This window comes from Pan troglodytes, chromosome 13 (assembly GCF_028858775.2).
Source record: "Pan troglodytes isolate AG18354 chromosome 13, NHGRI_mPanTro3-v2.0_pri, whole genome shotgun sequence".
Lineage (NCBI taxonomy): Eukaryota > Metazoa > Chordata > Mammalia > Primates > Hominidae > Pan > Pan troglodytes.
Genome location: NC_072411.2, coordinates 108,880,882 through 108,900,707, shown reverse-complemented (window position 1 = coordinate 108,900,707; position 19,826 = coordinate 108,880,882). Strand labels below are relative to the sequence as shown.

General features: G+C 39.4%; 1 protein-coding gene across 1 annotated transcript in view; it reads left to right on the top strand.

Annotated features, from left to right (window-relative positions):
- DYTN (dystrotelin) overlaps positions 1-19,166 on the top strand; it is a 68,007-nt gene extending 48,841 nt beyond the window's left edge. Inside the window, 3 exon segments of the mRNA XM_003309438.3 lie at positions 3,371-3,539; positions 6,002-6,494; positions 18,619-19,166. Of these exon segments, the coding sequence (XP_003309486.2) occupies positions 3,371-3,539; positions 6,002-6,494; positions 18,619-18,722 (766 nt within the window). The 3' untranslated portion in view covers positions 18,723-19,166.
- The last annotated feature ends 660 nt before the right edge of the window (positions 19,167-19,826 follow it).

Genomic DNA, 19,826 nt, shown 5'->3' with positions numbered 1-19,826 from the left:
AAACTGTAGAGAGCCCAATTCTCAAATGTGTGTGTGACATGATACCAAAACCCCTAGGTAATAAACTGAATTACAGTCTTGGATCACTGAGATGTAATAGACTGGAACAGTGAGGCAGTTAATAAAGACCAAATTTTAAGGGATTAAAGTCCCACAATTGCAGGCCCATGTGCACAAGTAGTGTGAAAAAGACCTGTGATATATGTGGTAGTTAACTGCAAGTTCACTGATAGTCAATTATGTCACTGATTATTTTAAAAGCAACAGTCTCAGACACATTAACAGAAAGAGTACTATTCAATTACTAGTTATCTATTATTAGTCTACACTGTGCTAGGTAAGTTTATTAGTCCAATCTCACACTGCTATGAAGAAACGCCTGAGACTGGGTAATTTATAAAGCAAAGAGGTTTAATTGACTCACAGTTCCACACTGCTGGGGAGGCCTCAGGAAACTTACAATCATGGTGGAAGGCAAAGGAGAAGCAGACACCTTCTTCACAGGGTGGCAGGATGGAGTGAGGACAAGCGGGGGAAACGCCAGATGCTTATAAAACCGTCAGATCTCGTGAGACTCACTCACTGTCATGAGAACAGCATGGGGAAAACTGCCCTCATGATTTAATTACCTCCACCTGGTCCTGCCCTTGACACGTGGGGATTATGGGGATTACAATTCAAGATGAAATTTGGGTGGGGCACAGCCAAACCATATCAGTAATGGACAAATTAAATAACATTTAACTGCTTTGGGCATGATTAGCTTGCCTAGGGAGTATTCGTGTTTTCATTTGAACAGTTAATACATGGGAGATTCAAGCTGCTTAGCCTCCACCAGAAAGCAGGAATACAGATAAAGATATAAAAGTATAGAAAGGCAGATTTCAGGTCATTTGAAAGGAATTATTTCTTAGATAACCTGAACTGTTTGTTATGAGTAGATAATTGCCTGGAAAGTCCTGGGCTCCCAGTTGCTGGCAATATTGGCATCAGGTGATTTGTATTTACTAGAAACAACCCATAAGCATCTCTTCTTTAAAAAGAAGCAGAAGAAGAAAAGAACTGGATTTCTGACAGAGTCCTACCTTCTTTCACCTGGATTGTGGAAGGATAGGGATGTATGTCTTCTAGTTGTCCAGACCTGGTGGATGGGCCAGAGTGGAGGAAGCAGACATGGGTGGTGGACAACATGAGGAAAAGAGAGAGCCTGACATCGTTAGTGGTCATAACAAGCACAACACTTTGGGTCCAGAGAACACCATCTAGACAGGCTGTCTGAGAATGTTTTTTTGTTGTTGGCTGTGTAAAATCCCTGGGCTGACTCCTTTCTGAGAAACCCATCATAAAGATATACCTGAAACTCCAATTACGAGCAAGGATTTTAGAGTCAGACTCCTGTTTCACCTGTGTGTGACTGTCTGGAAGTTAGAGGGCTATCTTTCAGAGATGCCTGCTTTGCATGGGAGCCCAAACTAAATTTCAAGACCTCCCCAAGCTCTATGCAATTAGGAATTTCGCAGGTTCTAACACTGAGAAATGTTGCATTTCATACCAGACAGCCAATTTCCACAAATTCCACAAATATGCTAACAGCAGTGATCAAATAAAATTACTTTATTTAGACAATTTTAGTTGTAAACCTACTATATGACAGGAACTATTTTAGGCCTGATCCAGAAGACATGTCAACACACACACACACACACACACACACACACACACACACGCAAAGTTGCCAGAATAAATAGACAATAAGCAATTAATTAAGGAGTAGAGTAGGTAATATATAAGTAAAATAATAAGTAAAGCCCATAGTCTGTCACAGTGTATGGCTGTCTAGAAGTTTGAAGGCTGGACTCTTCAGGCTCTGTAGTAATTAGACATGGCAGAATGCCACAGAGACAAGTAAAGAAGGGAAGAGTTTGGCCATGCTGGAGGAGAGGTTGGGGTTGTCATTTGTGTATTCAAGTAGGGCAGTCAGAGAATGCCTCACTGAAAAGGCGCCTTGAGAGCAAAGACTTGAAGGAGGTTGGGGAGGGAACTGAGCAATGAGCTGGGGAAGAAACAGCATCCAGGCAGAGGGAGCAGAAGAGCAGACTCTAAGTGGGGAACAGACCTGGGGTGTTCAAAGAGGAGCGAGGAGCTCCATATGGCCACAGGGCAGTGAATAAGCCGGAAAGCAAGAGATGAGGTCAGAGAGGGAAGGGGGGTCTGTGCCGTCTTTGTGGAGCTTGTCCACCTCTGTAAGGACTTTTGTTTACTCTAAATGAAGAGGGAGCCCCTGGAGGGTTCTGAGCAGAAGAGCAACATAGCCTGCCTTTTGTTTTAAAGAATTGCCCTGATTACCTTGACTACTTGGTTCATATTTTTTTAGAGACAGGGTCTCTCTCTGTCAGCCAGGCTGGAGAGCAGTGGTGCAGTTATAGCTCACTGTAACCTCTAACTCCTGGGCTCAAGTGATCCTCTTGACTCAGCCTCCTAAGTAGCTGTGACTACAGGTGCCACCGCACTCAGCTAATTTGTGTGTGTGTGTGTGTGTGTGTGTGTGTGTGTGTAGATGAGGTCTTGCTATGTTGCCTAGGCTGGTCTCAATTTCCTGGCCTCAAGGGATACCCCAACTTGGCCTCCTAAAGCACTAAGATAACACACACACACACACACGCACACCCATGAGTGAGTGCACCCAACTTCTTGGTTCATTCTTAAACCAATGAACAACTAGACAAAAAGAGAAGCCAAAGCAGACCTACAATCCATGAACTGCAATATTCTTCCTCCCCTGTGTTCCTGGTCAAGTGTTGGGTGTTTAGCCATGATGGGTGTACTATCATTCTGAATGGAGTATTTCTAGACAAAAGGATAGTGTATAAAGTCAATATTCCTATTTAAGTAGCCAGTAGAGGGAAGCTGTCAAAAGTAATCTGTAATATGCGTGGTGAGTTTTCTGAAATACTTCTAAAGCCAGCGGAATGCTTAGTAGAATCATATCCATAATACACACAAAGGCAGCTGCACATGGTGAACAAACAGTGTCAACAATATTGATCAATGTGAGATAACAGTTGAGGCACAGGGTTTTCCAATAGCCAGGCATGGTGGTGTGCACCTGTAATCCCAGCTACTCAGGAGGCTGAGGCAGGAGAATCACTTGAACCCAAGAGGCAGAGGTTGCAGTGAACCAAGATCGCGCCACTGCATTCTCCAGCCTAGGTGACAGAGCGAGGCTCCGTCTCAACAAAAAACACAGTTGAGACACAGGGTTTTCCAGCATCTTTTCCCACAAAAAGAACCGGAATACACCTTACCAGGGCTCTAATTAGTGTACTGGCCTCTTGCCCTTCCAAATCGCTCAAATCTGTTCTCTTTTCAGGCTCCTTAAAAAACAGTTAAACCAATACAAAGACAAGTTGCAAGCTATATACACCTCCCAGGAAGAAAGAATTTGTCGAATTTGTCGATTTGAAACAAGGATTCACAAACTCAAAACCAACCAGGATAGTCTATGGACCAAGCTACAACAGATAAGACAGGACCTACAGGTATAAAATGTGAGGGACACTGGCCATCTGGACTGCCTGGAAGTCTAACCTTGAGTACTTCAGCCAAGGGAGGAGCTTCCCACCTTACTTTGATCAGCCTCTTCCCTTGCCTCTTCTCCCCGTACCCTGACCTCCCATTTCCTCATCCAGGCTATATCCTATCCCTCCATGAAGGCAGTGCGATTGAAAAACAACAGGATCTGTAATATTTACAAACAATAGACTTTGGGGCAAAGTGATTCTTTATAGCGTCGGTTTTTTAACCTTTTGATCTCAGGATCCCTGTACATTCTTAAAAATATTTGAGAACCCAGAGGGGATTTTGGTTCTGTGGTTATATCTTTATGCATCAATATCTGTTGTTATAACCACAGAAACAAAATGAAAATGAATGAATGAAAATTAAATTAATAATAAAATAAAATTAAATAAATAAAATTACTGAAAATTAAAACTGAGTTGTTAAATAAATTAAATAAGTAATAAAATTAATGCAAATTAAAACTGAGAAGTTAAAATGTATTCACTAAAACATAAAAATAATAAACCCATTAAATATACAGATAACATTTTTAAACAATATGTTTTTCTAAAAACCTTAGAAGAGTGGCATTGCTCTATATTTTCCACAAGTCTCTTTAAATACCTGGCTTAATAAAAGACAGCTGAATTTTTGTAACCACTTCAGCAATCCATCTGCTGCAATGTGTTTTGGTTGAAGTATCTGAAGAAATCAGGCCTCACACAGATTTGCAGGTGAAAAAGAGAGAAGTATATTAATAGCCTTTCAGATACCGAGGCATACTTCTCTTTAATACTACACCAAAACATGATACATGACAGCTTCTTAAAGGAGACTTTAATCTGAAACCATATTTATGTCACACTGTTTCATTAAAATCCAGTGTTCTTACATGGTCTTTAAGTGGGTCTCTTAGCCACGCAAGATTGTGTAACATTATACATTGGTCATTTGGAAAATATTGGTTCACTGAGCTATACTGAATGTCCTAATGCTCATCCATTTTATTATACAGGGTCAAAAATCTCACGTTCATTAATGTCACTGCCAATGTAATTACAAAATTGCCTAAGAATTGGAAAGCTATCAAGCTCATAGTGGTAGGATGCAAGTTTTCCAAAATTCTAGGTTTTGATTGAAAGCCTGTTTTTTATGTATGTAAATATACATTTTAGACAGGGTCTTGCTCTGTCATCCAGGCTGGAGTACTGTGGCAGGATCATAGCTCACTGCACCCTCGAACTCCTGGGGCTCAAGCAATCCTCCCGCCTCAACCTCATAGCTAGCTAGGATCTCAGGCTCATGCCAGCACACCCAGCTAATTTTTATTTTTATTTTTTGTAGAGAGTGGGGGTCTCACTATGTAGTTCAGACTGGTCTTGAACTCCTGGCCTCAAGCAATCCTCCCACCTCTACCTCCCGAAGTGCTGGGATTACAGACATGAGCCACTGTGCCCGGCCTTAACTGTTATAACTGACAGCAAATACTGTTAATTGTTTTCCTTGCAGTGACATTCTCGCTTTGTTCATTTTTGAGAAACTGTTTGACAAATACCCAAGTCTGAATAACCATAGTCTGTCAGTCTTTCTTTGACACAAGAGGCAACCCTTTCGTATTTCAGTACACATCAGAAGTGTCTTATGCACACTTCCCACTTCATCACACATAATATTTAAAAGACATGTGTTCATATTTTTAAAACTAAGAACTTTTTCTATTCCATCAAAGGTGTTCTTAAGCAGAACTGGCTTTTTTTTTTTCCACTGCTAGTGTATGAGGGTGAAGAATACCCTGACTATTAGCACTGTTTGGTGACGCTGCCTTGATTCACACTAAAGCACCGACAGCTTTACTTATTGATTTTGCATCATCAGTGCACATGTCAATACAATAAACAAATAACATCTAAGTATCCTTATGAACATAATTTTGACATCACAAACCCTAGAAGGGTCTCGGGGATCTCCTAGGGTCTGTGGGCCACACAATGAGAACTGTGCTTCAAGCGGAGCACATCCCTGGATTTTCTCCCTGTGGCTTACTGTGAAACCCTTCACAACACACCTACCAGAAAAACTATTATAAAATGCTTTATTGTAATAATTTTTATCTGTCAATTCAACATATGCTTATGTTTTCAGAAGTTCCTCATGGTATTTTTAGAACCTGGGCTTTTTAGAACCCAGGATTTTCCTAAATTTCTTGTAATTATTCCCTCTGTTATTTTAGAATCTGAGCTGTTCCAACTCTTGTAGAGAGTTTTAGGTTGACATAGAATTAGCAGAATAAATTAAAATTAATAGTAATGATAATATATTTACAGAGGAGAAAGAAAAAGTCTTGCATTAGAATGTTCTGTTGGAATGTTGAAATGTAATGCATTTATGAAAAAGTAAGATAAACATGAATTTCTTCATAAATAAAGTTTTGTTTCCCCAGGCAAGGTTGCAGCCACCCGGTCCTTCATCTTCTTCCTTTCAAAATGTGGGGAACAAGGTTGACCATTCTTCAACTGAAAAGGTTCCAAAGGGAGGGGATTATTTGCAGATCAAGAATGCCACTGAAGATGCTTCAACAGGGGAACCTCTTCCTAAGCTTGATGAGGTTGACAGAAGTCACAGAAGTCACACAAATGCAGAGCATGCTCTGCGAAATCCAGAATCACCAGAGACCACTTTGCACAGCACCAGGGCACAAAGCCAAACACAAAAGATGCCAAAGAAAGTCATTAGCGCCCTACCCAGTTATCAGGAGGGACTGAAGCAGGACATCCCCAAAATGGTTCCTGCTGAAATGAGCAGTTCTGCTCTGGCAGCCGTGGAAAAGAAAGAGGCAGGTAACATCAAGGAGAGAAAGGATGAGCTGGAGGAAGAGGAACTGCAAGAACTATTGTCAAAACTTATGGATGCCTTCAATCTAGAAACGCCATCAGGTAAGGTTTTCACAATCCATAGACATCGTGATGGCCAAGGATTCAAGCTGCCTTTTTAAAAACTTGATCTTATAACAGCCCAACAGCTCCAGTTCATCTAGTATGTAGCAGCGCTCTGAATCTATTGGTTATCAGTAGCATCTCTGAACTTGATTTTGAGGATTACCTAATTCACAGGTCTGTTGTGAGTATTAAAGGTGATAAACCATGTAAGACTTTAGTATAGAACCTGACATATAGTGAGCATTCAGTAAATGCTTTATTATTTTGTTATTGCAAAATATTGTTATTATTATCAGTATCCCTAAATCATATATACCTGGGCAGCCTATGTCACCATTTAAAAATGGTGATAATATTGTAACTCTCTTTCTAGAAGAGAATTGATTGCAGTTTCTATGTTATAAGTAGTAGTATTATTATCTTCTGCATAAGCTATGATTCATTGCTAAATTCTGAAGGCTTTAGAAAAGATCCTTCTTTACTGTAGTTACTGCTTCTGTTTTGGAGTGCCATTGTCTTATTTCTCATTAGGGTATTTTGTTATCTTTACATATGTAGAGAGAGATCCTTCTCAGTTTACAATGGGGTTACATCTGATAAATCCAATGTATGTTGAAAATATTGTTAGGTAGAAAATGCATTCAGTATACCTAACCTACCAAACATTATAGCTTAATCGACCTACCTTAAATGTGCTCAGAACACTTACATTAGCCTATAATTGGGCAAAATCATCAAACACAAAGCCTACTTTATAATAAAGTGTTGAATATATCATGTAAGTCATTAAATATAATACACTGTGGAGTACACTACTGATCATTTACCCTTGTGATTATGTGGCTGACTGGGAGCTGTGGCTCACTGCTGCTGCCCTACTTCACAAGACACCACATATTGCTAGCCTGGGAAATGAACAAAATTCAAAATTTGAAGTATTATTTCCTACTAAACACATATCACTTTTGCATTATCATAAAATTTAAAAAATAGTAAGTCAATCCATCATAAGTCAGGAACTATTTATAGACACACATACACAGTTGATTCTTGAACAATGCAGGGATTGGGGTGCTGGCCCCCTGCACAGTTGAAAATTCGCATGTAACTTTACTCCCCAAAACTTTATTAATAGCCTACTGTTGACTGGAAGCCTTACCAATGAACATAAACGGTTGATTAACACACACTTTGCATGTCATATGTATTATATACTGCTATAATAAAGCTAGAAAAAAGAAAATGTTTTCAAAATCATAGAAAGATAAATATATTTAAGTGGAAGTGGATCTTTATAAAGGTCTTCGTCCTCATTATTTTCATGTTGAGTAGGCTGAGGAGAAGAAAAGGGAGGAGGAGGGGTTGGTCTTGCCGTCCCAGGAGTGTCAGAGGCAGAAGAAAATTCACATATAAGTGGGCTTGAACCCATACAGTTCAAACCTGTATTGTTCAAGGGTCAACTATATATAAATTTCTTTCTAAGAAAGCTTAAGTTGTCTTATGTTGGAGTGATCATCTACAGACTTGTGATAAACTGAAGGATAAAATACTCATGTGTTTTTGCATCAGAGGAGGCCTTCTCAAAATATTTCTGAGTTGGTGTATTAGTTTGCTGGGGCTGCTATAACACAGTAACACGGATTCAGTGGCTTAAACGAAGAACCAAAATATATTTTCTCACAGTCCTGGAGGCCAGAAGTCCAAGATCAGCGTGTCAGCAGTGTTGGTTTCTTCTGAGACTTCTCTCTTGGGCTTGCAAATGGCTGTCTTCCCTCTTGCCTTTATATGGCCTTCCTTCTATGTATGTCTATGTCTATGTCCAAATTTTTTCTTTTTATAAGGACACCAGTTATATTGGATTAGGGCTCATCCTAGCCACCTCATTTTAACTTAATTATCTCTTTAAAGACCCTGTCTCCAAATACAGTCACATTCTGAGGCACTAGGGGTTAGTCAGGCCTTCAGTATATAAATTTGGGGTAGGAGGGGGGCACATTTCAGCCCATAAGTGTTGGAGGGCTATAAACCGAGTACATAATAATGTCAGCTTTGCATAGAACTTGGTAGAACCAAGTCAATAAACTAATTATTCGGCGATTCTAAAATACTCTACAGTAAATTGAGTTGGAGTTATAATCTTTGTATTAACAAAAACAAGTTCAGAAAGATGCCAGAAGTATGCTCAAAAGGCAAGGGATGGGAACTGCTTGTGCTGATTCTTAAGCTGACGCAAAATTCCACCCACTGCATTTCCATCTAAACATTTCTGGGGTCATGATGAGTATTCAAAGCAAAGTCAATATCCACTTGACCTTTTTAGGAAAATTTCACCAAAAGTTTGGACTTTATAGAAAAGTTTTTTAGTCTTTAGCGTATTCATGTTGTTTTTATTTTTTATTTTTGTTTCTCTAAATGAGCTGCAGAAAGCTGATAATTTCTAAAATGTTGTGTTGGGTCAGCCCTCACAGATGTAGTAGCTTTATTGCACATTTTAGATTGTTTGTAGGCTAGGTCTACTACACATATTTGGAAGGCAGTATCCCAATACTTCTGCAGTTTAATACTTAAAGCTAAAAGATTCATTCATAGTTCAAGGGACCTTATCAAGATATAAATATACATGCATCACTATATCATTAAAAGGAAAATTATAAAAAGGTGAAGTATACTTCTAAATTCAGTTGATGCAATAATGTATAAATATACAATTAGCATTATCAAATCTTGTAGAAAATATTTTTAAAAGTCTCAAAATATTTACTTAATGTTTTCACTCACAATCTCAATAGAACCATTGAGAAGTTTCTGCAGGAAGTATGCCTTATTATATAAATGTGCTTATGATATGAGCAGAATGGTACACATCTTTTTTATTATAGTATTCTATACTTTGCAAGTATAGAAAACATAAAATTTCTTGAATAGTAATACAACAAATACTAATTGTTGAGATTTAAAATTTCACTTTCCCTTCTTTTATATTAGTCTTATTTCCTTAAGGCATTTAAACATGAGAAACTGTATTAATCTTCATGGCTACTGTTTTGCATTATATATCACTCCTCACCCAATTATTTCTAATTATGTTTATATCATTATGCAATTTGATATTGAATATGATCCTATTTTCAAACTTCACTTAGCCATTGGCAATTTGGATTACTAAAATACACTTTATAATTTAAACATAATCTATGCATACTTACCAAAAGTATACCAAACTTAATCAGAGCCAGAACTATGATAACCACATGGATGAAGATGTGGAAAGTGAAACAAGCAAAATCAAAGTATTTTCGTTTGCCTCTATCTCTATCATGGATGCATCAGATAATAGCAAGAAGTTTCTAATCACCCTACTGATCCAGTTTGTTTTTTTTTTTTGAGAATTGTTGGGCCCGGCGTGGTGGCTCATGCCTGTAATCCCAGCACTTTGGGAGACCGAGGCGGGCAGATCACGAGGTCAGGAGATCGATACCATCCTGGCTAACACGGTGAAACCCCGTTTCTACTAAAAAATACAAAACAAATTAGCCGGGCGTGGTGGCTGGAGCCTGTAGTCCCAGCTACTTGGGAGCCTGAGGCAGGAGAATGGCGTGAACCCAGGAGGCTGAGCTTGCAGTGAGCTGAGATCGCGCCCGTGCACTCCAACCTGGGCAACAGAGTGAGACTCCGTCTCAAAAAAAAAAAAAAAAAAAAAAAAAAAGAGACTGAGAGCTTAATGGAAAAGAGAAAATTGCGTAGAAGTTCCACAAACCTCTTTAAATTCCAAACTTGGATTGAAAATCAGTAGTGAATAATTTGCATAAAAATTGCAGTAAAAAATAAATTTGGAAAAGTGTCAGCTGTTCCTTGCCTCTGCTGTGGCAAAAAAAAAAAAAAAAAAAAAAGTCCTCTTGTTTTACTGTATTATTCAACTATTTTTTCCATTTGATAGTAAAATTTCTTGCATACGTCTACTAAGTTATTTTTCTAGCTTCTTTTTCCATCCTTTTTTACTGTTCATTTGCCACCATAGGTTTCACTGATGAGAAGTCAAGACAGAGGAGTAGAGTGATGATATTAGGAGGGCATGGTTTGAGAACAAAGATGGTATCTTGGGCTAGCATGAAAACACTTATCAAAGCTTTTCCAAAAGGCTCAATGCAAAGCAAACAGGAAAATAAAACCCATATCCCAGCTTCTCACTTTGCAGGGGGAAACAATTGGACCATTCATCCAACTTTCTAACTCTTCTGGGGGCTGTCCAAGGGACTGGGCTTCTGTCTAACCTGTCTCAAATTACTGACAAAACCCATCATATTCTAGATGCCTGAGAGATGCTTAAAAACAAAAGGCAGCTGGGACTAGTATGAACGTTTGAACAGCCCCCGAGAATCTCTGACCAGGCTGATTGCTAAGGGTCTTCTGTATGAGGCCAGTCTTGAAGACTAAGAGAGATAGTTATTTTTTCTATTGCACAGATACTAAAATAAAGAGTAAAGAAGAAGAAGTAATAGAGAAACATAGTCCAACAAAGAAATAAGAGCTCCAAAATGGACCCTTATGAAACAGTAATATTTGAATTACCCGACAGAGAATTGAAAATAACCATCATAAAAATGCTCAGTGAGCCAGGAGAACAATACATGAACGAAATGAGAATGTCAACAAAGAGATAGAGAAATTTTTAAAAGAACCAAACAATAGTCTTGGAGCTGAAGAATGTAATAATTGAACTAAAAATTTCAATAGAAGTGTTCAACAGCAGACTAGATCAAGCAGAAAAATCAGCAAACCCAAAGACAGATCATTTGAAATTATCTGACAAGAAGGGAAAAAAGAAGAAAGAGTGATGAACGTTTAAGGGACACATGGGATGCTATTAAGCTGACCAATATTTGTAATATGGGAGTTGTAGAAGCAGAGGAGAAAGAAAGGGTCAGAAAGCTTATTCAAATAAACAAGGGCAAAAATTTCTCAAATTTGGGAAAGCAAATGGACATCCAGATCCAAGAATCCTAACAGACCCTGAATTAGATGAACTGAAAGACTTCAACACAGAGACACATTATAACCAAATTGTCAAAAGTCAAACACAAAAGAGAATTTTGAAAGTGGCAAGAGAAAAGTGACTTATCATGTAGAAAGAAACCCTTATAAGATTATAACAGTTTTTGCATCAGAAATCTCACAGAAATGGGATAATATATTCAAAGTGCTGAAAGAAGAAATAAACTATCAATCAAAAATACTATATCCAACAACTCATTAGTAAAGGTAAATATATACAGGCAAATACAAAATACTATAAAATGAAAATAGTGGTATTTAAATAATTTTAATTTTAATATGAAAGTTAAAAGACTCAAGTATTAAAAATAACATTAAAATATGTTAATGAATATACAATACAAAAATAAGTAAATTGTGATGTCAGTAACAAAATGTGGGCTGGATGTGGTGGCTCACATCTGTAATCCCAGCACTTTGAGAGGCTGAGTCAGGGAACTGATTGAAGCTAGTAGTTTCAACAAGCAGTTACTAGCTTGAAGCTGGTAGTGTGCCTGAGCAACATAGTGAGACCACATCTTTACCAAAAAATTTTTGTAAAGATGTGTGGTGTGGTGACGCATGCCTATAGTCATATCTACTCAGGAAGCTGAGGAGGGAGGGTCACTTGAGCCTTGGTGTTTGAGGTTACGGTGAGCTAATCACACCACTACACTCCATTCTGGGCAAGACAACAAGATCCCATCTCTAAAATGAAAACAACAACAAAACAATGAACAAAATAAAAATAAACAAACCAAAAAGAAAAGTGTATGGGGATGGCTGGGCGAGATGGCTCACGACTATAATCCCAGCACTTTGGGAAGCTGAGGTGGGCGGATCACCTGAGATTGGGAGTTCAAGACCAGCCTGACCAACATGTAGAAACCCCATCTCTACTAAAACTACAAAATTAGCCGGACGTGGTGGCATGCACCTTTAATCCCAGTTACTTAGGAGGCTGAGGCAGGAGAATCACTTGAACCCGGGAGGCAGAGGTTGCGGTGAACCAAGATCATGCCATTGCACTCCAGCCTGGGCAAAAAGAGTGAAACTCCGTCCGGGAGGGAGGTGGGGGGGTCAGCCCCCCGCCCGGCCAGCCGCCCCGTCCGGGAGGGAGGTGGGGGGGTCAGCCCCCCGCCCGGCCAGCCGCCCCGTCCGGGAGGGAGGTGGGGGGGTCAGCCCCCCGCCCGGCCAGCCGCCCCGTCCGGGAGGGAGGTGGGGGGTCAGCCCCCCGCCCGGCCAGCCGCCCCGTCCGGGAGGGAGGTGGGGGGGTCAGCCCCCCGCCCGGCCAGCCGCCCCGTCCGGGAGGGAGGTGGGGGGATCAGCCCCCTGCCCGGCCAGCCGCCCTGTCCGGGAGGTGAGGGGCGCCTCTGCCCGGCCGCCCCTACTGGGAAGTGAGGAGCCCCTCTGCCCGGCCAGCCGCCCCCTCCGGGAGGGAGGTGGGGGGGGTCAGCCCCCCGCCGGGCCAGCCGCCCCGTCAGGGAAGTGAGGGGCGCCTCTGCCCGGCCGCCCCTACTGGGAAGTGAGGAGCCCCTCTGCCCGGCCAGCCGCCCTGTCCGGGAGGGAGGTGGGGGGTCAGCCCCCCGCCCGGCCAGCCGCCCCGTCCGGGAGGGAGGTGGGGGGGGTCAGCCCCCCGCCCGGCCAGCCGCCCCGTCCGGGAGGTGAGGGGCGCTTCTGCCCGGCCGCCCCTACTGGGAAGTGAGGAGCTCCTCTGCCCGGCCACCACCCCATCTGGGAGGTGTACTCAACAGCTCATTGAGAACGGGCCATGAAGACAATGGCGGTTTTGTGGAATAGAAAGGGGGGAAAGGTGGGGAAAAGATTGAGAAATCGGATGGTTGCTGTGTCTGTGTAGAAAGAGGTAGACATGGGAGACTTTTCATTTTGTTCTGTACTAAGAAAAATTCTTCTGCCTTGGGATCCTGTTGATCTGTGACCTTACCCCCAACCCTGTGCTCTCTGAAACATGTGCTGTATCCACTCAGGGTTGAATGGATTAAGGGCGGTGCAAGATGTGCTTTGTTAAACAGATGCTTGAAGGCAGCATGTTCGTTAAGAGTCATCACCACTCCTTAATCTCAAGTACCCAGGGACACAAACACTGCGGAAGGCCGCAGGGTCCTCTGCCTAGGAAAACCAGAGAACTTTGTTCACTTGTTTATCTGCTGACCTTCCCTCCACTATTGTCCTGTGACCCTGCCAAATCCCCCTCTGCGAGAAACACCCAAGAATGATCAATAAAAAAGAAAAAAAAAAAATACTATTTAGAAAAGTGTATGGGAACTAAAAGTGAAAACTTTTTGAATGCAATTGAAGTGAAGTTATTATCAGCCAAAATAGGCTGTTATTACTATAAGATTTTTATATAAGCCTCATAGTAAGTGCAAATATAATAGCTGTCAAAGATGCACAAAAGAAAAAAATGAAATAATATTTTTTTAAAAAGACAGCAAACTAGAAGAAGGGGGCAATACAACTAAAAGACAGACAGAAAACAACTCTCGAAATGGCAAAATTGTCCTCCCCTATCAATAATTATTAAATATAAATGGATTAAAGCCTCCAATCAAAAGATATACATACAGTTGCTGAATGGATTGAAGAAAAAGACCCAACTATATGCTGTCTACAAAAGACTCACTTCAGATTTAAGGACACAAAGGCTGAAAATGAAGGTATGGAAAAAGATATTTTATGTTAATGGTATTCAAAAATAGCAGGGGTGGCTATAGTTATACGAGACAAAATAGACTTTAGGTCAAAAACTCACACAAGTGACAAAGAAGTCATTATAAAATGATGAAAGGGTCAATTTACCCAGAAGATACTATAATTATTATAATATATACACCAAACATCAGAGCACCTAAATATATAAAGCAATTGTTGACAAAACTGAAGGGAGAAATAGACAGTGATAGAATAATAGTAGGGGACTTCAATAAACCACTTTCAATAAGGATTAGAACCTCCAGACAGAAAATCAATAAGGAAATAGTAGACTTGAACACAGTAAACCAAATAGGCCTGAGAGACATATAAAGACTATTTCACCCAATAGTGCAGAATATACATTCTTCTCCAGCAAACATGGAACATTTTCTGGGATAGATCGTACGTTAATGCACAAAACAAGTCTTAACAAATTTAAGAAGATTGAAATCATGCCAAATATCTTTTCCAACCACAGTGAACTAAAACTAGAAATTAATAGCAGAAGGAAAATTTAAAAATGTATAGAGATGTTAAACTACACAACACATTCTTGAACAACCAGTGGGTCAAGGAAGAAATCAATGACCAGGCGTGGTGGCTTATGCCTATAATCCTAGTGCTTTGGGAGGCTGAGGTGGGAGGACCAATTGAGGCCAAGAGTTTGAGACTAGCCTGAGCAACTTGTCAAGATCCTATCTCTACAAAAACAAAAAAATTTTTTTTTAATTAGCTGGATGTGTTGGTACATGCCTGCAGTCCCAGCTACTCAAGAGACTGAAGCAGGAGGATGGCCTGAGCCTGGAAGATCAAGGCTTCGGTGAGCTGTGATTGCACCACTGCACTCCAGCCTGGGTGACAGAGCAAGACCCTATCTCAAAGAAAAAGAAAATTTAGCTGGGCATGGTGACACATGCCTATAATCCTAGCTCCTCAAGAGACTGAGACAAGAGAATCATTTGAGCCCAGGAGTTCAAAGTTACAGTGAACTATGATCACATCACTGCGCTCCAGCCTGGGCAACAGAGCAAGACTCTGTCTCAAAAAAAAAAAAATCACACAATCATCACAATAGATATAGGAAAAAAGCATTTTACAGAATTCAATACACTCTCATGAGAAACTCTCAACAAACTAGGACTAGAAAGAAATTATCTCAACATAATAAAGTCCAAATAAGAAAAACCCACAGCTAACATCATATTCCTTTTTCTTAAAGGTGAAAAGCTGAAGTTTTTTTCTTTAAGATCAGGAACAAAGCAAGGATGCTTATTTTCACTACATCTATTCAACATAGTACTGGAAGTCCTAGCCAGAGTAATTAGACAAGAAAAGGAAAGAAGAGGCATCCCAATCAGAAAGGAACAAGTAAAACGATCTCTATTTGCATATGCCATGATCTTATATGTACGAGAGCATGGTTAAGGGTGGGGAGCAGGAGGTTTATTCCTGTTCCTTTTTTCCCCATCTAGAACCATCACTCAAAAGTATCAAGTAATCAGAAAATAAAACTTCAAATTTAGCAAATTCTAAGGAAATGACCAAGCTCAGGAGAGCACTTTATTTGTATTTCATTTGTTTATAAGGTAATCTCAAATGTTGCCTGGGAATCCTAGAAGTGTTTACTGGAATAGTAATGGATACAGAGTTGACCCTTGAGCAATGTAAAAGTTAGGGGCACTGACCCTCCATGCTGCCAAAAATCAGCATATAACTTTTGACTCCTCTAAAACTTAACTACCAATAGCCTACTGTTGAATAGAAGCCTTACCAGTAAAATAAACAGTTGATCGACAAATATTTTGTATGTTATTTGTATCATATATTGCATTCTTACAAAAAAGTTAGCTAGAAAAAAGAAAATGTTATTAAGGGAATCATAAGGAAAAGAAAATATATTTACTATTCATTAACTGGAAGTAGATCATCATAAAGATCTTCATCCTCATCATCTTCACGTTGAGTAGGCTGAAAAGAAGGAGTTAGAGGAGGGGTTGCTCTTGCTTTCTCAGGTATGGCAGAGGTAGAAGAAAATCCATGAATTAGTTGGCTCACACAGTTCAAATTCATGTTGTCCGAGGATTCACTATATTCATTGCTTCATAGATAGATAGAGATACAGATATACACAGAAGTAATTAATGGGAAAACATAGATTTCCAGCATTTAAGCTCCATGAAGGCAGAAAAAAAGTCTAGTTGGTTCATCATTCAATCACTAATTCATTCATTCAACAAATATTAATCAAGCATTTGTTGTGTGCCAAGCACTGTGCTTGCACTGGGCATTTATTTTGAAGTGGGGTATGTTTCTATTTTTAAACATTCTGGCATTGTGTGGAGAGTGACTTAGAGAAAGGCAAGGGGTGAGCAAAGAGACCAGGTAAAAGCCTACTGCAGTCTAGCCAAGAGATGACGGTGTTGCCCTGTATGGATGGTGATACACTTACTGCAATGGGGAAAGCTGGGAAAACTGTTATGCGGTTGGCAAATCAAGAGTTCTGTTTTGAACGTATTGTGAATTGCCTGAGAGACATCCAAATGAAGACATCACAGAGGCAATCAACATGTACAATCTGGAGCTCAAGGGAAAGGTCTTAGTGCAGAGTAGCTATTCAATACATATTGGCTTGCTTAATTAATTATTGTAAATAAGATATGGGCTCAGTATTCCAGTTGCCCAGAAGAGTGAACATAGACTAAGAAACCTAATACTTTTTCATTTCTACATCTATCATTCTTGTAGTCTACTCTCACATCCCTGATTTATTCGAAGACTAGATAGACTTTTAATTACATTTAAGTGAATTATTTTGTCATTGTGATTTTCTCTGGACTGCCAATTTCACAAGTGTTCCATCTAACATCTCATTAGGTCTCTGCCTATGTGCTATATTAATTCAGTCCTTACATTTATTTAGTTCCAAATATATGCCAAGCAACATGCTAGGTGTTAGGTGCATATTTTTGGCTATTTTTAATATTTCAAGAGACTAAAGCTGAAAAAGAAAACAATGAATAACAATAAGAAAAATTACAGTATGTGAGATTGATTATGGATTTCCTATTTATTTATTGCTATATTTTAAGTTTTTATCACTGTGGCCTGAGAAACAATGTCTTAAAATAAGTTTGCCTCTGGACAAGGTTTGTTAGTCAGACAATAAAATATTATTTAGTCAAGGTCCTCTGGAGCGGTATTGGAGTGATAAGTGGGATAAAAAATGCATGAACCCTCTAGCCTTATGTTCAACAAAAAACAGCACAGATGGACCCACAATATAAATTATGTAGCTATAAGGTAAACAACTAACATAATAAATCTCCCCATGTTTTCATTTCCTGTGATCTTATTTTTATTAATTACACAAATAATGTAATACTGTATGTTTATTATAAATTAAAATGCAAAGTGCACAGATTTTTAAAAAAATGAATTCATCATCATGCTCTTCATTCTCTCCCACCTGTTTTTCAGAGATAACCACTATTAACAGCTTAGTGAGTTTCCTTCAAACCGTTTTCTATGCACATATGTATGTCTTTACTTTTTCAACATAAGTTAGATCATACTGTGCTTTTGCTTTCTTCACTTGTTCAATATCTTAGACATTGAGCAATGTCATTTTTAAAATGCTGCATAATATCCCAGGGTACAAATGCACTATAATTTATTTATTGGTATATAATTAAGTTGCTTCCAATTTTTATCACAAAAATACTTTGGTGTGTATCCTTATATATCTTTAAGCGCAAATGTAAATATGTTTGTAAGATCAATTCCTAAAAACAGAACTCTTTAAGTTAAAGATTATGCATATCAAAATTTTAGTTGATACCTGCCAAATTGTAGATCTTTCTACACCACAATTCCTATTATGACAGATCACAGGGGACACTCAAACCATTAATCAGGTAACTATAGAGCACTGGTTCTCAAAAATGTGGTGTCTGGACTAGCCGCATCAGTATCACCTGGGAACTTAACAATAAATATAAATGCTCAGGCTCCGTCCCACCTGAACAGAATCTGAACTCTGTAGGTGAGGTCCAGAAATCTGTTTTCACAATCTCCAGGTGATTTTTATATACAACAGAATTTTGGAGCCACTGCTCAATAATGGGCTTTCTGGCTACTCCAATTTGTGCAAGGAGCCGTGGGAAAGTGCTTCTTAAGAACCTATGCCTGACTGAATTTGTAGTAATGATCGTGGTAAATAATAGCCATCTTATTTGCTAGCTAACTTAAGGACATTGTCCTTGAGAACTGAAGAAAAATGGATTCTGTTTCTTCTCCATGTGAGAGCTTTATCAATATCTTCATGAGAAGCTACCGGTATGTTTCTCTAAAAGACTCTCTTGTTTGTTGATTTCAGGCCCGGAGTCTTCAGTAAACATGGACCTGTACAGTGGAGCTCAGCGAGTGTGCAGGGCCTTCTCTGCCCTTGTTGATCAAATTGCCTTGCCCAATTTGAAGTGAAATGGAGTCCAGGCTCAAAGGCCTCTTGGTGTGATGACAAAATGCAGTTGCACAACTGTATTAAAAGAATTAAGACTTCTACCTTTCTTTTAATAGTTTAGTGTGAACTATGAAGAAAACAAGTTTTGTTTTTTGATCTCCCTCCCTACTTATGTATCTTAGTTCTGCAGTTCAGAGTGAAGGTTGGGGGTTAGCAGGGCGAGTAGAGGATGAAGAAGGAAGGAAGATATGGCAGAGTCAGATCTCTGCATGAAGGGCCATTCTTATTGTGAATACCTCCGGAGTAACATTCAAGTGTGTGACCTACATGGATGCATGCAACTGTCTTCCTCAAGTATCATGTAAATTACTGAATTGATGGCCTAATTTTCTATCTTGATGCTTCTGCTGGAGAATAGGCTTAGCAAAGAACTAACTACATACATACATACACACACACACACACACACACACAATTGAGTGCATGTAAAACTGGTAACATCTGAATAAATTTGGATTATACCACTGTCAGTTTCCTAGTTGTAATATTGTACCATAGTTATGCAAGATGTTCCCATTGGGGAAACTAGATGGAGGGCATACAGACATCTCTGTATTATTTCTTATAACTGTATATGAATCAAGTATCTCAAAATAAAAAATATAATATATGAATGTTTGTCGCTAAAATCCCCACATCCAACAAGTTTCACTAAAGCATCAGTGTGCCTCCTTTCTCTGTTACGTTGGATTAGGTTATAGATGCTTAACTTACTAATGCCCAAAGTAATAGCTAACCTTTTTTTGACTGTTAGAGCACTTAGTTTTTAAGCACTTTCTATGTGCTGACTCGTTTAATCCTCACAAGAAACCTAGGTAGTACGTTTCTCATTTTATGAGGAAACTGAGGCACAAAGAGGTTTAATAACTTGTCCAAAGTTGATTTGGCCACTTGATGAAGCTGGGATTTGAACTCAGCTTCTGAGCCTATACTCTAACTACTACTCTGTACTTCCTTTCAATAAACATTGTGGTGATTTCAATGTTTTTGTCTATTATCTTGAGATGCAGGCCATGTTACATTCAGAGAGGCTGTGGATTTTTATATGATCTGTAATTCCTAGA